The sequence below is a fragment of the Scyliorhinus canicula genome, chromosome 29 (genome assembly GCF_902713615.1).
Source record: "Scyliorhinus canicula chromosome 29, sScyCan1.1, whole genome shotgun sequence".
In the NCBI taxonomy this organism is placed as follows: Eukaryota; Metazoa; Chordata; class Chondrichthyes; order Carcharhiniformes; family Scyliorhinidae; genus Scyliorhinus; species Scyliorhinus canicula.
The window spans coordinates 7,846,491-7,870,313 of NC_052174.1; the positions used below are offsets into that span (position 1 = coordinate 7,846,491).

Below are 23,823 nucleotides of genomic sequence, written 5' to 3' on the forward strand. Positions count from 1 at the left end.
CAAGGAAGGTCAGAACAGTGCCTTTGTATCACAGAGAGACAAATAGAACAGTACAGCAGAGAACAGGCCCTTCGGCCCTCTATGTTGTGCCGAGCAATGATCACCCCACTTAAACAAACATACCCCTAACCCAACAATCCCCCCATTAACCTTTACACTCCGGGCAATTTAGCATGGCCAATCCACCTAACCCACACATCTTTGGACTGTGGGAGGAAACCGGAGCACCCGGAGGAAACCCACGCACACACGGGGAGGATGTGCAGACTCCGCACAGACAGTGACCCAGCCGGGAATCGAACCTGGGACCCAGGTGATACAACAGGCTGTTGGCATGTGGTGCAGGGTGGAGTGCCGGTGTGTGGGGTGAGGTCATCCTCTGTGGGGTGGTAGTGCTTGGCCAGGGCGGTTGCTCATCCCCATATATATCTTAGACCAAGGTTTCCTCTGGCTGCTAAGTATGGAAGACAGGATTTGCAATGAATTACATGGAGCTATTTTGTACACTAGACCTGTGTCACTCTCCGTCAGATTGTGAAACCACCTGATTTCGCACAAACCCCGCCTTTTTTAATGTACGCAGCCTGCATTCGCATTTCTGGACACGTAGTCTGATAGGTGTTACTATAGTTGGAGTTCTCGATATCTCTCGCCATCAAAATGACCACCTACAAGGTCGCTATCAAGACTGGGGAAGAGTTTGATGCAGGAACTTGGAGTTATGTGTATTGTACCCTGATCGGAGAGCAGGGAACGAGTCACCGAACCAGTGTGAACAGAGGGTTATTTGGTACCCTGAAGGAGGGATCTGTAAGTATATATACACTAACAGAGGGAATGTAGATTGCAAACATCAAGAGTAATTCAATTGTATTGAAACACCTCAAGGTGGACCATGCTGTATAGAGACTAGTTGCATTTTATTGCACTCTCTGTAATTTCTATGTCAGGATGTTTTGCAATACTTCTATCAATTTTCTGGATAATGTGTATTTTTGGGGAAATATTACGAGCAGAGGGATTACAGTGCCTCAAAGACACCAGTTCACCCGATTACAATCAGTAATTAGACAGTGTTAGTATATGGATTAAACAAATCATTTTTTAAAAAGACTGGCATTCATATCAGTACTGCACTCCCTCAGTATTGCACTCCCTCAGTACCGCAGTCCCTCAGTACCGCAGTCCCTCAGTACCGCACTCCCTCATTACCGCACTCCCTCAGTACTGCACTCCCTCAGCATCGCGCTCCCTCAGTACCGCACTCCCTTAGTGCCGCCCTCCCTCAGTACTGCACTCCCTCAGTATCGCGCTCCCTCAGTACCGCACTCCCTCAGTACTGCACTCCCTCTGTACCACGCTCCCATAGTACTGCACTCCCTCAGTACTACACTATCTCAGTACCACACTCTCTCAGTAACGCACTTCCTCCGTCCCGCACTCCCTCAGTCCCGCACTTCTTCAGTACCGCACTCCCTCAGTACCGCACTCCCTCAGTACCGCAGTCCCTCAGTACTGCACTTCCTCAATACTGAACTCCCTCAATACTGAACTCCCTTTCCACCACCTTAAACATTCACTCCATCCTCCACCGACGCACAGTGACAGCCGTGTGTACCATCTACAAGATGCACTGCAGCAACTCACCAAGGCTCCTTATTCAGCACCTTCCAAACTCATGACCTCTACCATCCAGAAGGACAAGGGCAGTAGATACCTGGGAACCCCACCACCTGGAGGATCCCCTCCCAGCCACTCACCGTCCCGACTGGGAAATATATCGGCCGTTCCTTCACTGTCGCTGGGGCAAAATCCTGTAACTCCCTCCCTAACAGCACAGTGGGTGTACCACAGGGACTGCAGTGGTTCAAGAAGGCGGCTCACCCACCACTGTCTCAAGGGGCAATTTGGGATGGGCAATAATTATTGGCCGAGTCAGTGACAGCGTCATCCCTTTCAAAGGATAGTTTTTTTAAATCTTAACAATTTTTTGATCGTCAACTACGTTGACACACACAATTTTTGAGGGAGTAAGGGGGCATCTCGAGGGACATCCGTGTGGGAGTAAGGGGGACATCCCGAGGGACGTCCGTGAGGGAGTAAGGGGGCATCCCGAGGGACGTCTGTGAGGGAATAAGGGGATTATCCAGATTTCACAATGGCAGCGAGTTCGCAGCAGCCTGGTGAGGGGAAGGGACTCTCTCTTTTCCTTGTTCGAAAGTATAGAAGGTTGATTGGCAAAAATGCAGAAAAACAAGGATTGGCTCCTCCCAACGCTCCATTGCGCAGTAGGAAATGGAGGGAGGCTCAGACTAGTGACAAGACACACAAAGCTGTTGTCATTCTTCTGAGCCTGTACGAACAACAAGCAAAGTGTTTTTTTTAAATTTAGAGTACCCAATTAATTTTTTCCAATTAAGGGGCAATTTAGGCTGGCCAATCCACCGACCCGGCACATCTTTGGGTTGTGGGAGCAAAATTCACGCAGACACGGGGAGAATGTGCAAGCTCCACACGGACAGTTACCTCAGACTGGGATCGAACCTGGGACCTCGGCGCCGTGAGTCAGCAGGGCTAATCCACTGCGCCACTGAAATGAAAATCGCTTATTGCCACGAGTAGGCTTCAGTGAAGTTACTGTGAAAAACCCCTAGTCGCCACATTCCGGGGCCTGTCCGGGGAGTCTGGTACGGGAATCGAACCGTGCTGCTGGCCTGCTTGGTCTGCTTGAAAAGCCAGCAATTTAGCTGAGTGAGCTAAACCAGCCCCGTACTGGGGCTGGTGCGCCACGGTACTGACAACAAGCATCAACAAGATATAAACCCCATGACAGCCGTTCTAGCAGCACACATGGAGAAACTGTTTATGACCCAGAGGGAGAGGCAGCTGATCTCCACCCCGGTACAGATAGACCCTCTTCAAATGGTGACCAAAGCATTGGTCCGTTCTACTCGCTCGTATCTCATCAGTCAACACTCTCATCTCTGGAACAATTTGGTGGACTCTGGGTTCCTGGTCATATTCACTCTCTCTTCAAAAGTGGGTTTACTGATCAATTCCTTACCATTTCCTGGGGTGGGTGATTAACCATCCAGAGAATTGCCATCTGGAGGCAGGCCTGGTGAACATTGGGCAATGATTCCATGATGTACTCCATGGTCACTTTCCCCTTTTCAGTGGGAGGAGGTTTCCTCATTGAGCAAGGTGAGTTGGGAACCCAGGAATCCCAGTCATACTGTTTAGTGAAGGAAAGAAAATCAAATTCAGTCAGGTAGAAAGACAGAAAGCAATTTTATTCATGCACCCGCTCCCCCCAAACTCAAAGACCTTCTAAGCTTCTTGTATATAGAATCCCTACAGTCTAGAAGAAGGCCATTCAGCCCATCCAGTCTGCACCTACCCTCCGAAGGAGCACACTACCTAGGCCCACAGCCCCCATCCCCACCCCTATTCCTGCAACCCCACCGAACGTTTTGGACACTAAGGGGCAATCCACATAACCTGAACACCGTTGGATACTAAGGGACAATTTATCATGGCCAATCCACCTAACCTGCACATCTCTGGACCGTGGGAAGAAACCTGAGCACCCGGAGGAAACCCACACAACACGGGGAGAACATGCAGACTCCGCACAGTCACCCAAGGCTGGAATCGAAGCCGGTTCCCTGGCACTGTGAGGCAGCAGGGTTGATCACTGAGCCACTGTTCCGCTGGATAGTCAGAGAGTCTCTCCGGAATTCACTAATCTCCCGGGCATTGTTCCTCACCGCAGCATGGTAGCATTGTGGATAGCACAATCGCTTCACAGCTCCAGGGTCCCAGGTTCGATTCTGGCTTGGGTCACTGTCTGTGCGGAGTCTGCACACCCTCCCCGTGTGTGCATGGGTTTCCTCCCACAGTCCAAAGATGTGCAGGTTAGGTGGATTGGCCATGATAAATTGCCCTTAGTGTTCAAAATTGCCCTTAGTGTTCAAAATAGCCCTTAGTGTTGGGTGGGGTTGCTGGATTATGGGGATGGGGTGGAGGTGTTGACCTTGGGTAGGGTGCTCTTTCCAAGAGCCAGTGCAGACTCGATGGGCCGAATGGCCTCCTTCTGCACTGTAAATTCTATGATCTATGATAACATCGTGGGAGGACGTTACTTTTCTCACATTCTGACAAGCTGAATTTAAAAGTGAAAGAGCATAAGCGAGTCAACAGAACCCCTCTTCCCTCTGTTCTTTCTTGAGTCCATAACACCATAAGACATAAGAGCAGAATTAGGCCACTTGGCCCATCAAGTCTGCTCCGCCATTCAATCATGGCTGGTATTTTCTCATCCCCATTCTCCTGCCTTCTCCCCATAACCCCTGATCCCCTAATTGATCAAGAACCTATCTATCTCTATCTTAAAGACACTCAGTGATTTGGCCCCCACAGCCTTCTGCGGCAAAGAGTTCCACAGATTCACCACCCTCTGGCTGAAGAAATTCCTCCTCAACTCTGTTTTAAAGGCCAGCACATCCTTCCTTAGATATGGAGCCCAAAACTGCTCACAATACTCCAAATGGGGTCTGACTAGAGCCTTACACAATCTCAGAAGTACATCCCTGGTCCGGTATTCTAGCCCTCTTGACATGAATGCTAACATTGCATTTGCCTTCTTAACTGCCGACTGAACCTGCACATTAACCTTTAGAGAATCGTGAACAAGGACTCCCAAGTCCCTTTGTGCTTCTGCTTTCCGAAGCATTTCCCCATTTAGAAAATAGTCAATGTCTAAATTCCTCTTTCCAAAGTGCATAACCTCACACTTTTCCACATTGTATTTCATTTGCCACTTCATTGCCCACTCTCCTAGCTTGTCCAAATCCTTCTGCAGCCCCCTTGCTTCCACAATACTATCTGCCCCTCTACAGATCTTTGTATCATCTGCAAACTTGGCAACAGTGCCTTCAGTACCTTCGTCCAGATCATTAATGTATATTGTAAAAAGTTGTGGTCCCAGCACAGACCCCTGAGGCACACCACTAGTCAGCGGCTGCCATCCTGAAAAAGACCCCTTTATCCCCACTCTCTGCCTTCTGCCAGTCAGCCAATCCTCTATCCATGCCAGGTTCTTACCCTGAACACCATGGGCTCTTAACTTATTTAACAGTCTCCTGTGCAGCACCTTATCAAAGGCCTTCTGGAAATCTAAGTAAATCACATCCACTGGTTCTCCTTTGTCTAATTTCCTTGTCACTTTCTCAAAGAACTCTAACAGATTTGTCAGACGCGGCCTCTCTTTGGATCATTCGTCCACCCAAGGAGACAATTTAGCTCATGATTTTAAAAATTCATGTGAAAGTGGTCAGCTCTGACAGGGTAGTACTCCCTCAGCACTGAACTGAACTGAACAGGCAGCCTATGTTATGTTTTCAGCTCTGGAGGTGGGGTTTGAACCCACAACCTTCTGACTCAGTGGTGAGAATGTGACTATGAAGCCAAGCTGCCACTAAAGCCAGCTGTGGGCTGGTACAGGGAGTTGGTTGGCCTGGGTTCTGTTGGTGTGCGAGAGAGATATTAGCTCCCGGTGTTCCTGCTGCTCCTCATGAAATCAGCTCTGAACAGGGAGAGGTAATTCCAGCTCACTCGCTGGATGCAGGCACTGCCCAGTGTGATACTGACCTCACACAGAGCAGAAGGCATCGGGTCCAATCTCTGTGCTGTCAGCTGATCCAAGCCAACAAAGTTGTTGGACTCCGAACGCTGGACCAGGTGAGGTCAAAAATCAGCCAGATTTCAGATCACTGCCCACATGTAATACAGTGTGGAAGTCTGACTCCCTCTGTCCATCTCCCTTTGTCCATCCCCCTCTGTCCATCTCCCTCTGTCCACCCCCCTCTCTGTCGACCCCCCTCTCTGTCCACCCCCTCTGTCCACCTCCCTATGTCCACCTCCCTCTGTCCATCCGAGTCACTCACCATCCTGACTTGGAAATATATCGGCCGTTCCTTCACTTTCGCTGGGTGAAAATCCTGTAACTCCCTCCCTAACAGCACAGTGTGTGTACCACAGGGTCTGCAGTGGTTCAAGAAGGCGGCTAACCCACCACTGACTCAAGGGGCAATTAGGGATGGGCAATAATTATTGGCCGAGTCAGTGACAGCGTTCATCCCTTTCAAAGAATAGTTTTTTAAAATCTTAACAATTTTTTGATCGTCAACTACGTTGACACACACAATTTTTGAGGGAGTAAGGGGGCATCCCGAGGGACATCCGTGAGGGAGTAAGGGGGGACATCTCGAGGGACGTCCGTGAGGGAGTAAAGGGATTATCCAGATTTCACAATGGCAGCGAGTTCGCAGCAGCCTGGGGAGGGGAAGGGACTCTCTCTTTTCCTTGTTCGAATGTATAGAAGGTTGATTGACAAAAATGCAGAAAAACAAGGATTGGCTCCTCCCAACGCTCCATTGCGCAGTAGGAAATGGAGGGAGGCTCAGACTAGTGATAAGACAGACAAAGCTGTTGTCATTCTTCTGAGCCTGTACGAACAACAAGCAAAGTGTTTTTTTTTATTTAGAGTACCCAATTAATTTTTTCCAATTAAGGGGCAATTTATCGTGTCCGATCCACCTACCCGGCACATAGAACAAAGAACAGTACAGCACAGAACAGGCCCTTCGGCCCTCAATGTTGTGCCGAGCCATGATCACCCGACTCAAACCCACGTATCCACCCTATACCCGTAACCCAACAACCCCCCCTTAACCTTACTTTTTTTTAGGACACTACGGGCAATTTAGCATGGCCAATCCACCTAACCCGCACATCTTTGGACTGTGGGAGGAAACCGGAGCACCCGGAGGAAACCCACGCACACAGGGGGAGGACGTGCAGACTCCACACAGACAGTGACCCAGCCGGGAATTGAACCTGGGACCCTGGAGTTGTGAAGCATTTATGCTAACCACCATGCTACCCTGCTGCCCCTTTGGGTAACATCTTTGGGTTATGGGAGCAAAACCCACGCAGACACGGGGAGAAGGTGCAAACTCCACACGGACAGTTACCTCAGGCTGGGATCGAACCTGGGACCTCGGCGCCGTGAGTCAGCAGGGCTAATCCACTGCGCCACCGTGCTGACAACAAGCATCAACAAGATCTAAACTCCATGACAGCCGTTCTGTCTTGGTGGGGCAGCACGGTGGCATTGTGGATAGCACAATCGTTTCACAGCTTCAGGGTCCCAGGTTCAATTCCGGCTTGGGTCACTGTCTGGGCAGAGTCTGCACATCCTCCCCCTGTGTGCGTGGGTTTCCTCCGGGTGCTCCGGTTTCCTCCCAAAGTCCAAAGATGTGCAGGTTAGGTGGATTGGCCAGGATAAATTGCCCTTAGTGTCCCTTAGTGTTGGGTGGGTCTACTGGGTTATGGGGATAGGGTGGAGGTGTTAAACTTGGGTAGGGTGCTCTTTCCAGGAGCCGGTGCAGACTTGATGGGCCGAATGGCCTCCTTCTGCACTGTAAATTCTATGAGTTCTAGCAGCACACATGGAGAAACTGTTTATGACCTAGAGCAGGGGTGGGCAAACTACGGCCCGCGGGCCGTATGCGGCCCACCAAGTCATTAAAAAAAAAAAAAAAAAATTTTAATTTTTAATTAATTTTTTTTAAGGTTAATGGGGGGGCTGTTGGGTTACTTACTGGTATAGGGTGGATACGTTGACTTAAGTAGGGTGATCATTGCCCGGCACAACATCGAGGGCCGAAGGGCCTGTTCTGTGCTGTACTGTTCTATGTTCTATATGAGGCGCCCAGAATCATAACCGGGTGAAGTAATTATTTTACTTAATATACTATGCGGCCCTTTAAAATTGTGAATTTCTGAATGTGGCCCTTGCACGGAAAAGTTTGCCCACCCCTGACCTAGAGGGAGAGGCAGCTGACCTCCAGCCCGGTACAGATAGACCCTCTTCAAATGGTGGCCAAAGTACCCAGACAAGGAAGGTCAGTACAGTGCCTTTGTATCACAGAGAGACAAATGTCACACAACAGGCTGTTGGCATGTGGTGCAGGGTGGAGTGCCTGTGTGTGGGGTGAGGTCACCCTCTGTGGGGTGGTGGAGCTTGGCCAGGGGGGTTGCTCATCCCCATATATATCTTAGACCAAGGTTTCCTCTGGCTGCTAAGTATGGAAGACAGGATTTGCAATGAATTACATGGAGCCATTTTGAACGCTAGACCGGTGTCAAGACTGGGGAAGAGTTTGATGCAGGAACTTGGAGTTATGTGTACTGTACCCTGATTGGAGAGCAGGGAACGAGTCACCGAACCAGTGTGAACAGAGGGTTCTTTGGTACCCTGAAGGAGGGATCTGTAAGTATATATACACTAACAGAGGGAATGTAGATTGCAAACATCAAGAGTAATTCAATTGTATTGAAGCACCTCAAAGTGGACCATACTGTAGAGAGACTAGCTGCATTTTATTGCACTCTCTGTAATTTCTAAGTCAGGATGCAATACTTCCATCAATTTTCTGGATAATGTGTATTTTTGGGGAAATATTACGAGCAGAGGGTTTACAGTGCCTCAAAGACACCAGTTCACCCGATTACAATCAGTGTTACATTAGACAGTGTTAGTATATGGATTAAACAAATCATTTTTTAAAAAGACCGGCAGTCCTCAGTACCGCTGTCCCTCAGTGCCGCACTCCCTCAGTACTGCACTCCCTCTGTACCACGCTCCCATAGTACTGCACTCCCTCAGTACTACACTATCTCAGTACCACACTGTCTCAGTAACGCACTTCCTCCGTCCCGCACTCCCTCAGCCCCGCACGTCTTCAGTACCGCACTCCCTCAGTACCGCACTCCCTCAGTACCGCACTCCCTCAGTACTGCACTCCCTCAATACTGAACTCCCTTTCCACCATCTTAAACATTCACTCCCTCCTCCACCGACGCACAGTGGCAGCCGTGTGTACCATCTACAAGATGCACTGCAGCAACTCACCATGGCTCCTTATACAGCACCTTGCAAACTCATGACCTCGACCATCCAGAAGGACAAGGGCAGCAGATACCTGGGAACCCCACCACCTGGAGGTTCCCCTCCGAGTCACTCACCATCCTGACTGGGAAATATATCGGCCGTTCCTTCACTGTCGCTGGGGCAAAATCCTGTAACTCCCTCCCTAACAGCACAGTGGGTGTACCACAGGGACTGCAGTGGTTCAAGAAGGCGGTCTCAAGGGGCAATTTGGGATGGGCAATAATTATTTTAAAAAGACCGGCATTCATATCAGTACTGCACTCCTCAGTACCGCAGTCCCACAGTATTGCACTCCCTCAGTACCGAACACCCTCAGCACCGCAGTCCCTCATTACAGCAGTCCCTCATTACCGCACTCCCTCAGTACTGCACTCCCTCAGTATCGCGCTCCCTCAGTACCGCACTCCCTTAGTGCCGCCCTCCCTCAGTATCGCGCTCCCTCAGTATCGCGCTCCCTCAGTATCGCACTCCCTTAGTGCCGCACTCCCTCAGTACCGCAGTCCCTCAGTACCGTACTCCCTCAGTATCGCGCTCCCTCAGTGCCGCACTCCCTCAGTACTGCACTCCCTCTGTACCACGCTCCCATCGTACTGCACTCCCTCAGTACTGCACTATCTCAGTACCACACTCAGTAATGCACTCCCTCAGTACCGCACTCCCTCAGTACCGCTCTCCCTCAGTACTGCGCTCCCTCAATACTGAACTCCCTCAATACTGAACTCCCTTTCCACCATCTTAAACATTCACTCCCTCCTCCACCGACGCACAGTGGCAGCCGTGTGTACCATCTACAAGATGCACTGCAGCAACTCACCAAGGCTCCTTATACAGCACCTTGCAAACTCATGACCTCTACCATCCAGAAGGACAAGGGCTGCAGATACCTGGGAACCCCACCACCTGGAGGATCCCCTCCGAGTCACTCACCATCCTGACTGGGAAATATATCGGCCGTTCCTTCACTGTCGCTGGGGCAAAATCCTGTAACTCCCTCCCTAACAGCACAGTGGGTGTACCACAGGGACTGCAGTGGTTCAAGAAGGCGGCTCACCCACCACTGTCTCAAGGGGTAATTAGGGATGGGCAATAATTATTGGCCGAGTCAGTGAAGGCGTTCATCCCTTTCAAAGAATAGTTTTTTAAAATCTTAACAATTTTTTGATCGTCAACTACGTTGACACACACAATTTTTGAGGGAGTAAGGGGGCATCCCGAGGGACGTCCATGAGGGAGTAAGGGGGGGACATCTCGAGGGACGTCCATGTGGGAGTAAGGAGGACATCCCGAGGGACGTCCGTGAGGGAGTAAGGGGACATCCCGAGGCATGTCTGTGAGGGAATAAGGGGATTATCCAGATTTCACAATGGCAGCGAGTTCGCAGCAGCCTGGGGAGGGGAAGGGACTCTCCCTTTTCCTTGTTCAAAAGTATAGAAGGTTGATTGGCAAACATGCAGAAAAACAAGGATAGGTTCCTCCCAACGCTCCATAGCGCAGTAGGAAATGGAGGGCGGCTCAGACTAGTGACAAGACAGACAAAGCTGTTGTCATTCGTCTGAGCCTGTACGAACAACAAGCAAAGTGTTTTTTTTTATTTAGAGTACCCAATTAATTTTTTCCAATTAAGGGGCAATTTATCGTGTCCAATCCACCTACCCGGCACATCTTTGGGTTATGGGAGCAAAACCCACGCAGACACGGGGAGAAGGTGCAAACTCCACACGGACAGTTACCTCAGGCTGGGATCGAACCTGGGACCTCGGCGCCGTGAGTCAGCAGGGCTAATCCACTGCGCCACCGTACTGACAACAAGCATCAACAAGATCTAAACTCCATGACAGCCGTTCTGTCATGGTGGGGCAGCACGATAGTATTGTGGATCGCGCAATCGCTTCACAGCTCCAGAGTCCCAGGTTCAATTCCGGCTTGGGTCACTGTCTGTGCGGAGTCTGCACATCCTCCCCGTGTCTGCGTGGGTTTCCTCCAGGTGCTCCGGTTTCCTCCCACAGTCCAAAGATGTGCAGGTTAGGTGGATTGGCCGTGATAAATTGCCCTTGGTGTCCCTTAGTGTTGGGTGGGGTTACTGGGTTATGGGGATAGGGTGGAGGTGTTAACCTTGGGTAGGGTGCTCTTTCCAGGAGCCGGTGCAGACTTGATGGGCCGAATGGCCTCCTTCTGCACTGTAAATTCTATGAGTTCTAGCAGCACACATGGAGAAACTGTTTTTGACCTAGAGGGAGAGGCAGCTGACCTCCACCCCGGTACAGGTAGACCCTCTTCAAATGGTGGCCAAAGTACCCAGACAAGGAAGGTCAGAACAGTGCCTTTGTATCACAGAGAGACAAATGTGATACAACAGGCTGTTGGCATGTGGTGCAGGGTGGAGTGCCGGTGTGTGGGGTGAGGTCACCTTCTTTGGGGTGGTGGAGCTTGGCCAGGGGGGTTGCTCATCCCCATATATATCTTAGACCAAGGTTTCCTCTGGCTGCTAAGTATGGAAGACTGGATTTGCAATGAATTACGCAGAGGTGTTTTAAATGCTAGACCGGTGTCACTCTCCGTCAGATTGTGAAACCACCTGATTTCACACAAACCCCGCCATTTTTAATGTACACAGCCTGCATTCGCATTTCTGGACACTTAGTGATAGGTGTTACTATAGTTGGAGTTCTTGATATCTCCCAGCATCAAAATGGTCACCTACAACGTCGCTATCAAGACTGGGGAAGAGTTTTGTGCAGGAACTTGGAGTTATGTGTACTGTACCCTGATCGGAGAGCGGGGAAAGAGTCACCGAACCAGTGTGAACAGAGGGTTATTTGGTACCCTGAAGGAGGGATCTGTAAGTATATATACACTAACAGAGGGAATGCAGATTGCAAACATCAAGAGTAATTCAATTGTATTGAAGCACCTCAAGGTGGACCATGCTGTACAGAGACTAGCTGCATTTTATTCCGCTCTCTGTAATTTCTAAGTCAGGATGTTTTGCAATACTTCTGATTTGCAACAGACAGGAGGTTCTGTGGGAACAAAAGAGACTCACGGTTGGTGTGTTGCCTTCCAGGTGCCAGGTTTCGTGATGTCTCTGATCGTGTTTTTGGGATCCTTAAGTGGGAGGGGGAGCAGCCCCAAGTCGTGGTCCACAGAGGTACCAACGACATAGGTAGGAAGAGAGATGGGGATTTAAGACAGAAATTCAGGGAGCTAGGGTGGATGCTGAGAGCTAGAACAAACAGAGTTGTTATCTCTGGGTTGTTACCCGTGCCACGTGCTAGCGAAGTGAGAAATAAGGAGAGAGAGGAGTTGAACACGTGGCTACAGGGATGGTGCAGGAGGGAGGGTTTTGGTTTCCTGGATAATTGGGGCTCATTCTGGGGTAGGTGGGACCTCTACAAACAGGATGGTCTTCACCTGAACCAGAGGGATACCAATATCCTGGGGGGGAGATTTGCTAGTGCTCTTCGGTGGGGTTTAAACTAATTCAGCAAGGGGATGGGAACCTAAATTGTAGTCCCAGTGCACAGGATGTTGAGAGTAGTGAGGTCAGGGATAGGGTTAAAAGTTCGAAAGAGGGCACCGGCAAGCAAGACGCTGGTTTGAAGTGTGTCTACTTCAACGCCAGGAGCATCCGGAATAAGGTGGGTGAGCTTGCAGCATGGGTTGGTACCTGGGATCTCGATGTTGTGGCGATTTCGGAGACATGGGTAGAGCAGGGACAGGAATGGTTGTTGCAGGTTCCAGGATTTAGATGTTTCTGTCAGAACAGAGAAGATGGTAAAAGACCGGGGGGGGGGGGGGGGGGGGGGGTGGCATTGTTAATCAAGGAAAGTATTACGGCAGCAGAAAGGACATTTGAGGACTCATCTACTGAGGTAGTATGGGCCGAGGTTAGGAACAGGAGAGGAGAGGTTACCCTGTTGGGAGTTGTCTATAGACCTCCGAATAGTTCCAGAGATGTAGAGGGAAGGATTGCAAAGATGATTCTCGACAGGAGCGAGAGTAACAGAGTAGTTGTTATGGGGGACTTTAACTTTCCAAATATTGACTGGAAATACTATAGTTTGAGTTCTATAGATGGGTCAGTTTTTGTGCAGTGTGTGCAGGATGGTTTTCTGACACAGGGCCAACAAGGGCCGAGGCCACATTGGATTTGGTACTGGGTAATGAACCCGGCCAGGTGTTAGATTTAGATGTAGGTGAGCACTTTGGTGATAGTGATCACAATTCGGTTATGTTTACTTTAGCAATGGGCAGGGATAGGTATATACCGCAAGGCAAGAATTATAGCTGGGGGAAAGGCAATTATGATGCTATTCGGCAAGATTTAGGATGTATAGGATGGGGAAGGAAACGGCAGGGGATGGGTACAATCGAAATGTGGAGCTTTTTCAAGGAACAGCTACTGCGTGTCCTTGATAGGTATGTACCTGTCAGGCAGGGAGGAAGTTGTCGAGCAAGGGAACCGTGGTTTACTAAGAAAGTTGAAGCACTTGTCAAGAGGAAGAAGAAGGCTTATGTTAGGATGAGACATGAAGGCTCAGTTAGGGCACTTGAGAGTCACAAGTTAGCCAGGAAGGACCTAAAGGGAGAGTTAAGAAGAGCGAGAAGAGGACACGAAAAGTCATTGGCAGATAGGATCAAGGAAAACCCTAAGGCTTTCTACAGGTATATCAGGAACAAAAGAATGACTAGAGTAAGATTAGGGCCAATCAAGGATAGTAGTGGAAAGTTGTGTGTGGAATCAGAGGAGATAGGGGAAGCGTTAAATGGATATTTTTCATCAGTGTTTACACTGGAGAACGGCAATGTTGCCGAGGAGAATACTCAGGTTCAGTCGACCAGGCTAGATGGAATTGAGGTTCACAAGGAGGAGGTGTTAGCAATTTTGGAAAGTGTAAAAATAGATATGTCCCCTGGGCCAGATGGGATTTATCCTAGGATTCTCTGGGAAGCCAGGGAGGAGATTGCAGAGCCTTTGTCCTTGATCTTTATGTCGTCTTTGTCGACAGGAATAGTGCCGGAAGACTGGAGGATAGCAAATCTTGTCCCCTTGTTCAAGAAGGGGAGTAGAGACAACCCTGGTAATTATAGACCTGTGAGCCTTACTTCGGTTGTGGGTAAAATGTTGGAAAAGGTTATAAGAAATAGGGTTTATAATCATCTTGAAAAGAACAAGTTGATTAGCGATAGTCAACACGGTTTTGTGAAGGGTAGGTCATGCCTCACAAACCTTATTGAGTTTTTTGAGAAGGTGACCAAACAGGTGGATGAGGGTAAAGCGGTTGATGTGGTGTATATGGATTTCAGTAAGGCGTTTGATCAGGTTCCACACGGTAGGCTATTGCAGAAAATAAGGAAGTACGGGATTGAAGGTGATTTAGCGGTTTGGATCAGTAATTGGCTAGCTGAAAGAAGACAGAGGGTGGTGGTTGATGGCAAATGTTCATCCTGGAGTTCAGTTACTAGTGGTGTACCACAAGGATCTGTTTTGGGGCCACTGCTGTTTGTCATTTTTATAAATGACCTGGACGAGGGTGTAGAAGGATGGGTTAGTAAATTTGCAGATGACAAGAAGGTCGGTGGAGTTGTGGATAGTGCTGAAGGATGTTACAGGATACAGAGGGACATAGATAAGCTGCAGAGCTGGGCTGAGAGGTGGCAGATGGAGTTTAATGCGGAAAAGTGTGAGGTGGTTCACTTTGGAAGGAGTAACAGGAATGCAGAGTCTTGGGCTAATGGCAAGATTCTTGGTAGTGTAGATGAACAGAGAGATCTCGGCATCCAGGTACATAAATCCCTGAAAGTTGCTACCCAGGTTAATAGGGCTGTTAAGAAGGCATATGGTGTGCTAGCCTTTATCAGTAGGGGGATTGAGTTTCGGAGCCACAAGGTCATGCTGCAGCTGTACATGACTCTGGTGCGGCCGCTCCTGGAGTACTGCGTGCAGTTCTGGTCACCACATTATAGGAAGGATGTGGAAGCTTTGGAAAGGGTTCAGAGGAGATTTACTAGGATGTTGCCTGGTATGGAGGGAAGGTCTTACGAGGAAAGGCTCAGGGACGTGAGGTTGTTTTCGTTAGAGAGGAGAAGGCTGAGAGGTGACTTAATAGAGACATATAAGATTGTCAGAGGGTTAGATAGGGTGGACAGTGAGAGTCTTTTTCCTCGGATGGTGATGACCAACACGAGGGGACATAGCTTTAAATTGAGGGGTGGTAGATATACAGAGGCAGTTTCTTTACTCAGAGAGTAGTAGGGGTGTGGAACGCCCTGCCTGCAACAGTAGTAGACTCGCCAACTTTAAGGGCATTTAAGTGGTCGCTGGATAGACATAAGGATGAAAATGGAATAGTGTAGGTCAGATAGGCTTCAGATGGTTTCACAGGTCGGCGCAACATCGAGGGCCGAAGGGCCCGTACTGCGCTGTAATGTTCTATGTTCTATCAATTTTCTGGATAATGTATATTTTGGGGGAAATATTACGAGCAGAAGGTTTGCAGTGCCTCAAAGACACCAGTTCACCCGATTACAATCAGTGTTATATTAGACAGTGTTAGTATATGGATTAAACAAATCATTTTTAAAAAAGACCGGCATTCATATCAGTACTGTACTCCCTCAGTATTGCACTCCCTCAGTACCGCAGTCCCTCAGTACCGCAGTCCCTCATTACCGCACTCCCTCAGTACTGCACTCCCTCAGTATCGCGCTGTGATGATACAACCACTGTATATATGTGTGCTTGCAGTAGGGGGATGTATGGCCGTACCTGTAATAAAGGTTTCTCCGGTAAGCCCCTGCCGGCTAGCTCTGCCCACAGGGAGCTTGTGTATAAATATGAAATGAAATGAATGAAAATCGCTTATTGTCACGAGTAGGCTTCAATGAAGTTACTGTGAAAAGCCCCTAGTCGCCACATTCCGGCGCCTGTCCGGGGAGGCTGGTACGGGAAATATGCGCTAGCTTCACTGAGATACTATTCTATAGCTGCCGCCGGAGGAATAGCATCTCACAGCAATAAAGCCTCTCTTGTACTTCACTCAAGTCTTTGTGTGCAATTGTTAGCGCCACAAGCGCTCCCTCAGTACCGCACTCCCTTAGTGCCGCACTCCCTCAGTGCCGCACTCCCTCAGTGCCGCCCTCCCTCAGTACTATACTCCCTCAGTACCACGTTCCCATAGTACTGCACTCTCTCAGTGCTGCACTCCCTTAGTACTACACTATCTCAGTACCACACTCTCTCAGTAACGCACTTCCTCCGTCCCGCACACCCTCAGTCCCGCACTTCTTCAGTACCGCACTCCTTCAGTACCGCAGTCCCTCAGTACCGCACTCCCTCAGTACTGCACTCCTTCAGTACTGCACTCCCTCAATACTGAACTCCCTCAATACTGAACTCCCTTTCCACCATCTTAAACATTCACTCCCTCCTCCACCGATACACAGTAACAGCCGTATGTACCGTCTACAAGATGCACTGCAGCAACTCACCAAGGCTCCTTCTACAGCAACTTCCAAACCAGCGACCTCAACCATCTAGAAGGACAAGGGCAGTAGATACCTGGGAACCCCACCACCTGGAGGATCCCCTCCCAGCCACTCACCGTCCCGACTGGGAAATATATCGGCCGTTCCTTCACTGTCGCTGGGGCAAAATCCTGGAACTCCCTCCCTAACAGCACAGTGGGTGTACCACATGGACTGCAGCGGTTGAAGAAGGCGGCTCACCCACCACCGTCTCAAGAGGCAATTAGGGATGGGCAATAATTATTGGCCGAGTCAGTGACAGCGTTCATCCCTTTCAAAGAATAGTTTTTAAAAATCTTAGCCACCTTATTGCAATATATATATTGATTCTAAGTTTAGAATGTTGCGGATCCCTTAATCACCGACATCAAGAACTTCTAACAAAGATCGTTGAATCTTAAGTTCAACCCCCACCCCCGGGTTGCTGCTGAAATTGACCATCCTCTCATGCTCCGTCAGAAAGTCTAGGAACGGTTGCCACCGCCGGAAGAACCCTTGACCGACCCCCTTAGGGCAAACTTGACCCTCTCCAGTTTGATAAACCCAGCCATATCGTTGATCCAGGATTCCACGCCCGGGGGCCTCGCAGCCTTCCACTGCAAAGGAATCCTGCGCCGGGCTACCAGGGACGCAAAGGCCAAAATACCGGCCTCTTTCGCCTCCTGCACTCCCAGCTCTGCTGCTACCCCAAAAATTGTGAGCCCCCAGCCCTGCTCAACCCTGGAACCAACCACCTTTGACAGCGTCTCCGCGACGCCCCTCCAAAATCCCTCCAGCCCAGAACATGTGGCTGTGGTTTGCTGGGCTCCCAGAACACCTGACGCATCTGTCCTCTCTTCCAAAGAACCGGTTCAGCCTAGTCCCAGTCACGTGCGCCCCATGCAGAACCTTTAATTGAAATATACTAAGCCTCGCGCAGGAGAAGGAGGAATTCACCCTTCCCAGGGCATCCACCCACATCCCCTCATCGATCTCCTCTCCCAGCTCCCCCCACTTCGCTTTCAGCTCTTCCACCGAGGCCTCCTCCCCCTCCTGCATCACTTGGTAGATTGCCGAGATCCTCCCCTCACCGACCCACATCCCCGAGAGCCCCCTGTCCTGGACCCCCCTTGGCGGCAACAGTGGAAACTCCGCCACCTGCCGCCTGACAAACGCCGTTACCTGCATGTATCTGAAGGTATTCCCTGGGGGGAGACCCCACCTCCCCTCCAACTCCTCTAAGGTCGCAAATTTCCCATCGAGAAAGAGGTCCCCCATCCGCCTGATACCTGCCCTGTGCCAAATCAGAAACCCTCCGTCCATCCTCCCTGGTACAAACTGGTGGTTCCCCCGTATCGGGGACCAGACTGAAGCCTTCACCTCCCCCCCTATGCCGCCTCCACTGCCCACAGATTTTGAGGGTAGCCGCCACCACCGGACACGTGGTATATCTTGCTGGGGGGAGCGACAATGGCGCCGTCACCAGCGCCCCTAGGCTCGTGCCCAAGCAGGACGCTGCCTCCAGCCTCTTCCATGCAGCCCCCTCTCCCTCCATCACCCACCTACGTATCATTGCCAAATTCGCAGCCCAGTAGTACCCACATAGGTTGGGCAACGCCAACCCCCCCCCCCCCCCCCACTTCCCTACCCTGCTCCAGGAACACCCTCCTCACCCTCGGGGCCTTCGGCGCCCACACAAACCCCATAACGTTCCTATTGACCGTCCTGAAAAAAGCCTTCGGGATCATGATCGATTGACACTGGAAGAGGAACAGAAACCTCGGGGACACCGCCATTTTGACCGACTGGACCCTGCCCGCTAGGGAGAGTGGCAACACATCCCACCTCCTAAACTCCTCCTCCATCTGCTCCACCAGCTTCGTAATTGATCCTGTGCAGGGCCCCCCAGCTCCTGGCTACCTGGACCCCCAGGTACCTGAAACTCCTCTCCGCCCTTTACAGCGGAAGCTCCCCTATCCCTCTCTCCTGGTCCCCCGGATGCACCACGAACAGCTCACTCTTCCCCACGTTGAGCTTATACCCGGAGAAGACCCCGAATTCCCCAAGAATCCTCATCACCTCCGGCATCCCCCGCACCGGGTCTGCCACGTACAACAGTAGATTATTCGTGTATAACGACAGCCAATGCTCCTTCCCCCCCTCCCCCTCGCACTATCCCCTCAAGTTCCTCGACCCCCTTAGCGCCATAGCCAGGGGTTCGATCGCCAGCGCAAACAGCAGGGGAGACAAGGGTCACCCTTGCCTCGTCCCACGGTACAGTTGAAAGTTCTCCGACCTCCCATTCGTAATCACACTCGCCACCGGGGCTTCATACAGCAGCCTCACCCACTTAATAAATCCCTCTCCAAACCTGAACCTTTTCAACACCTCCCAAAGGTATCCCCACTCCACCCTATCAAAGGCATTCTCCGCATCCATCGCCGCCACTATCTCTGCTTCTCCATCCACTGCCGGCATCATTATGACATTCAGAAGCCTCTGTACGTTAACATTCAACTGCCTCCCCTTCACAAAACCCGTTTGATCCTCATGTATGACCTGCGGCACCACGTCCTCCACCCTCCTGGCCAATATCTTGGCCAGCAGTTTTGCATCCACATTCAGGAGCGAAATCGGTCTATATGACCCACACTGAAGGGGATCCTTATCCCGCTTCAGGATCAGTGAGATCAGCGTCGGAGGCAAAGCCGCGCCCCCCCCCCCCCCTCTCCCTTGCCTCATTAAAGGTCCTCGCTAGCATCGGTCCCAGCAGGTCTGAAATCTTCTTAGAGAATTCAACCGGAACCCATCGGGCCCCGGTGCCTTCCCTGTCTGCATGCTCCCCATTGCGTTAATCAGCTCCTCCTACCCAACTGGTGCCCCCAACGCCCCCCCACCCCCCCCCCCCCCCCCCCCCCCCCCCCCCCACCTGCTCCTCCTCCACTCTCAGGAACCTTAGCTTGACCAGAAAGCGATCCATCCCTCCCTCCTCCACTGGGGGCACTGACAGGTATAGTTCCTCATAAAAGGTCCTGAACATGCCGTTAATGCCCCTCGCACTTCGTACCAGACTCTCTCCTCCGTCCCTAACTCCCCCTATCTCCCTAGCCACCTCCCGCTTCCGAAGCTGGTGCGCCAGCATCCGACTCACCTTTTCCCCATATTCGTATACCGCCCCCTGCGCCTTCCTCCTCTGGGCCTCCGCCTTCCTGGTGGTCAATAGATCGAACTCCGCTTGGAGGCTACGTCGCTTCCTCAGCAGCCCATCCTCCGGGACCTCCGCGTACCTCCTGTCCAACCTTACCATCTCTTCCACCAGCCTCTCCCTCTCCCTTTTCTCCCCCCCTCTCCCTATGTACTCTGATGGAGATCAGCTCCCCCACTAACCACCACCTTCAGCGCCTCCGAGACCACCCCCACCTGCACCTCCCCATTATCGTTAATTTCTAGGTACCCCTCTATACACCTCCGGACCCGCCCGCACACTTCCTCGTCCGACAGCAGCCCCACCTCATCGGGCGTTGGTCCCAACCCAAGGTCCACCCAATGCGGGGCATGTTCTGAAATGGCTATCGCCGAGTATTCCGCAACTTCCACCCTCGAAATCAACGCCCTGCTCAAAACAAAAAAGTAAATCCAGGAGTAAGCCTTGTGGACGTGGGCGAAGAACGAGAATTCCCTAACCCCCGGCCTCATGAATCTCCAAGGATCCACCCCTCCCATCTGGTCCATAAACCCGCTCAGTACTTTGGCCGCCGCCGGCCTCCTACCCGCCCTGGACCTGGAGCAATCAAGTGCTGGGTCCAGCACTGTGTTAAAATCCCCTCCCATTATTAAACCCTCTGTCTCAAAGCCAGGAATCTGGACCAACATACGCCGCATGAAGCCCGCATCGTCCCAGTTCGGGGGCGTACACATTGACCAGCACCACCCGCTCCCCCTGGGGCTTACGGCTTACCATCACATATCTGCCACAGCTATCCCCACAGTGGCAAACCCTCGTCCCGACCCCTCCTAAAAGCCTCAGTTCCCCTTCGGCCCTTCCAGCAGCAACCCGGTACCACCCCCCACTCCACCCCCCCTCTAGCTGCGTTGCTCCTCTCATTGTAAGTCAGCTGACTCCTGTTAACCCCGGCCGCTCCCGCCACCCCAACGACCCCACCCCCAGTGTAACACTGCTCCTCCCCTCCCTGCCCACCAACAGGCACAATCCCCTCCCGTTCCAGCCCCAGCGCGGGAGAAAACCCGCACATACAGCTTTAGCCCCGCTCCTCAGCCCATAGCACGGGAAAAAAGCCCGCTCCACCGGCCCCGCCCCCTCTGGCGCAGCTCCCTTTCCAGGCCCAAACTCCCCAGCCCCGACCCAGGCCACCCTACCCTCCCCTGAGGCCCCGTCCACCTTCACCGACCTTCAACGCCTCCCACCCCCTTCCCCGAGCCCGTCTAACAGGCCTACAAAACATCCCACAAACTCCCCAAGAAACAAAGGAACAAGGAAACCCAAAACACTATACAACAATCCCCGATCACCCCCAACCCTCAGTCTGAGTCCAGCTATTCGGCCTGAACAAAGGCCCAGGCCTCCTCCGGGGAGTCAAAGTAATAATGACGGTCTTTATAGGTGACCCAAAGGCGCGCCAGCTGTAACATGCCAAACTTCACCCCTCTCCTGTGCAGCACTGCTTTCGACCGGTTAGAACCGGCCCTTTTCCTCGCTACCTCTGTGCTCCAGTCCTGGTAGATACGGATCTCCGCATTCTCCCACCTGCTGCTCCGCTCCTTCTTGGCCCACCTGAGCACACATTCTCGATCGACGAATCGGTGAAACCGCACCAGTGCGTGGGCTTGGGCTTCCTCACCAGCACCCGGTGGGCCGCCTCCAGCTCCAATGGCCCTTGGAAGGACCCCACTCCCATCAGCGAGTTCAGCATGGTGACCACATAGGCCCCCAGGTCCGATCCCTCCGGGAGGCCCAGGATCCGCAGATTCTTCCGCCGCGAGCAGTTTTCCATTTCCTCCATCCTCGCTTGCCATTTCTTGTGGAGCGCCTCGTGCGACTCCACCTTCACCAGGCCTAGGATTTCATCCTCGTTCTCCGAGGCCTTTTGCCGGATCTCGCGGATCTCCGCCCCTTCGGCCGTCTGGGTCGCCAGGAGCTTGTCAAATGAAGCCTTTAGCGGTTCCAGCAGCTTAGCCTTAAGCTCTCTAAAGCAGCGGTAGAGCAGCTCCTGGGCCCACTGCATCCACGCTGCCCGTTCCCCGCCCGCCGCCATCTTGTTCTTCCTCCCTCGCACCTTTCTCTGCTCCATTGTTGATGTTTCTATCGCCCCGCTCCTGGTCCAGTCCATCCACCGGTAGGGAAGTGTTGCTGTTGCTTTCCCACACCGGGAAAAGTCCGTCAAGCGCCGTTACGGGCCCTAAAAAGAGCCCAAAAGTCCGATTATAGTGGGAGCCGCCGAACGTGTGGCTTAGCTCTGTATCGCCGCAACCGGAAGTCCAGTGTTGGAAACTATGACTGCTTGTAAAGAATTTTGCGTTTTTGTTCTGCATTCATGATGTTTAAACTTTTATCTGTCAAGAAACCCACAAATATGTTCAGATACCAGGCAATTTCTTGTCCCAACATGAATGTTGTCAGCTACCTGTCAGAAGGATTGCACACCACATATTTGTTTTTTTTTAAATATACCCGCATGATATTTGAAAACCAAAAATACCAAAGTTTGATGATTCTCGGGAGATTCCCTTACAGAATCTGCAGGGTCTCAGGACCCCAATTCAGGGCCAGTGTTTTGTTTGATTAATTAATAAATGCCAAAGGAACTGTTGTCTGTTGACTGAAGTGCATCTATAGTCATTAGAACTCTTTTGTTTGTTTGTTAGCAAAGCACTTTGCAGAGATAGTTTGGAAATGTAGAAAACAGTGAGGAGGTTCAGGAGGACATTAATTTGGTGAAATGGGCGGAGGCCGGACAGATTCAATGTAATGGGGAGAATGCAGTCCAAAGATGTGCTGGTTAGGTAGATTGGCCATGCTCGATTGCACCGAGGTGTCCGGGGATGCGCAGTATAGGTTGGGTGGTGCGCTTGCGGGGATGGGGTGGGGGAGTGGGCCTGGGTAGGGCGCTCTTTCAGAGGATTGGTGCAGACTCGATGGGCCGAATGGCCTCCCTCTGCACTGTAAATTCTATGATTCTATTGTTCAGCATACTTTTACAAAACCACACAAATAGACTTTACACACTGTCAGCCAATCCTATAAATACTACTGTCCTTGTTGTGGACAAGGTGGTCGTCCTCCCAACTCTTCTATACGGCTCAGAAACTTGGACTACACGCAGGCACCACCTCAAGGCCCTGGAGAGGTATGATCGGCACTGTCTGAGACGGATTCTCCGCATCAGCTGGCAGGACAGGCATACTAACACCAGTGTCCTTGAAGGAGCCAAGAGCATCAGCATCAAGGCCATTATCATCCGAAACAAACTCCGCTGGGCTGGGCCAGGTTCTTGGGATGTCAGAGTCCTGACTTCCAAAGCAAATCTTCTTTGCCCAGCTAAAGGAAGACTTCCGAACAAGAAAAGGACAAAGGAAGCTCTTCAAAGACACTCTGAAGGCTTACCTCAAGAAATGTAACATTGACGTCAAGCATGGGAGACCCTTGCTCAGAAGACACCCACTTGGAAGAAGCTCCTGATTGAAGGGACAATTCTTTGAGGACACCCGATAGCAAGCAGAGGCCTGGAAAAGGAGCCTGAGAAAGGAATACCAGAGATCTAGAGTTCAACCCACTCTCCACCAGAGTATTCCAACCAGGCACACTCCTCCACACATCCCGCCCAACCCCTGGACACTAAGGGACAATTTAGCTTAGCCAATCCATCTAACCTGCACATTTTAGGACTGTGGAAGGAAACTGGAGCACCCGGAAGAAACCCACGGCAGACCGATCCCACCTCCCAGAAACATCTGTCAAGTATGGCCGCCAATGATTCAGCTCTAAGATCTGGGACATCAGCCACGCAAAGGTCCAGTGAACCCATGACTGGCATGGTAGCACAGTGGTTAGCATTGCTGCCTCACAGCGACAGGGACCCTGGTTCAATTCCGGCCTCAGGTGACTGACCGTATGGCGTTTGCACATTCTCCCTGTGTCTGCGTGGGTTTCTTCTGGGTGCTCTGTTTTCTTCCCAGAGTCCAAAGATGTGCATGTTAGGTGGATTGGCCATGCTAAATTGTCCCTTAGTGTCCAGGGTTGAGTGGGGTTGAAGGAGTGTGCCTGGATGGAATACTCTTTT

General features: G+C 51.3%; 1 protein-coding gene across 1 annotated transcript in view; it reads left to right on the forward strand.

Annotated features, from left to right (window-relative positions):
• Positions 1–660: 660 nt before the first annotated feature.
• The window catches only part of LOC119958294 (polyunsaturated fatty acid 5-lipoxygenase-like), a 172,224-nt gene continuing 149,061 nt past the window's right edge, over positions 661–23,823 (forward strand). The window contains exon 1 of the mRNA XM_038786728.1: positions 661–810. Coding sequence (XP_038642656.1) covers positions 661–810 — 150 coding nt within the window. The remainder of the gene's footprint in view (positions 811–23,823) is intronic.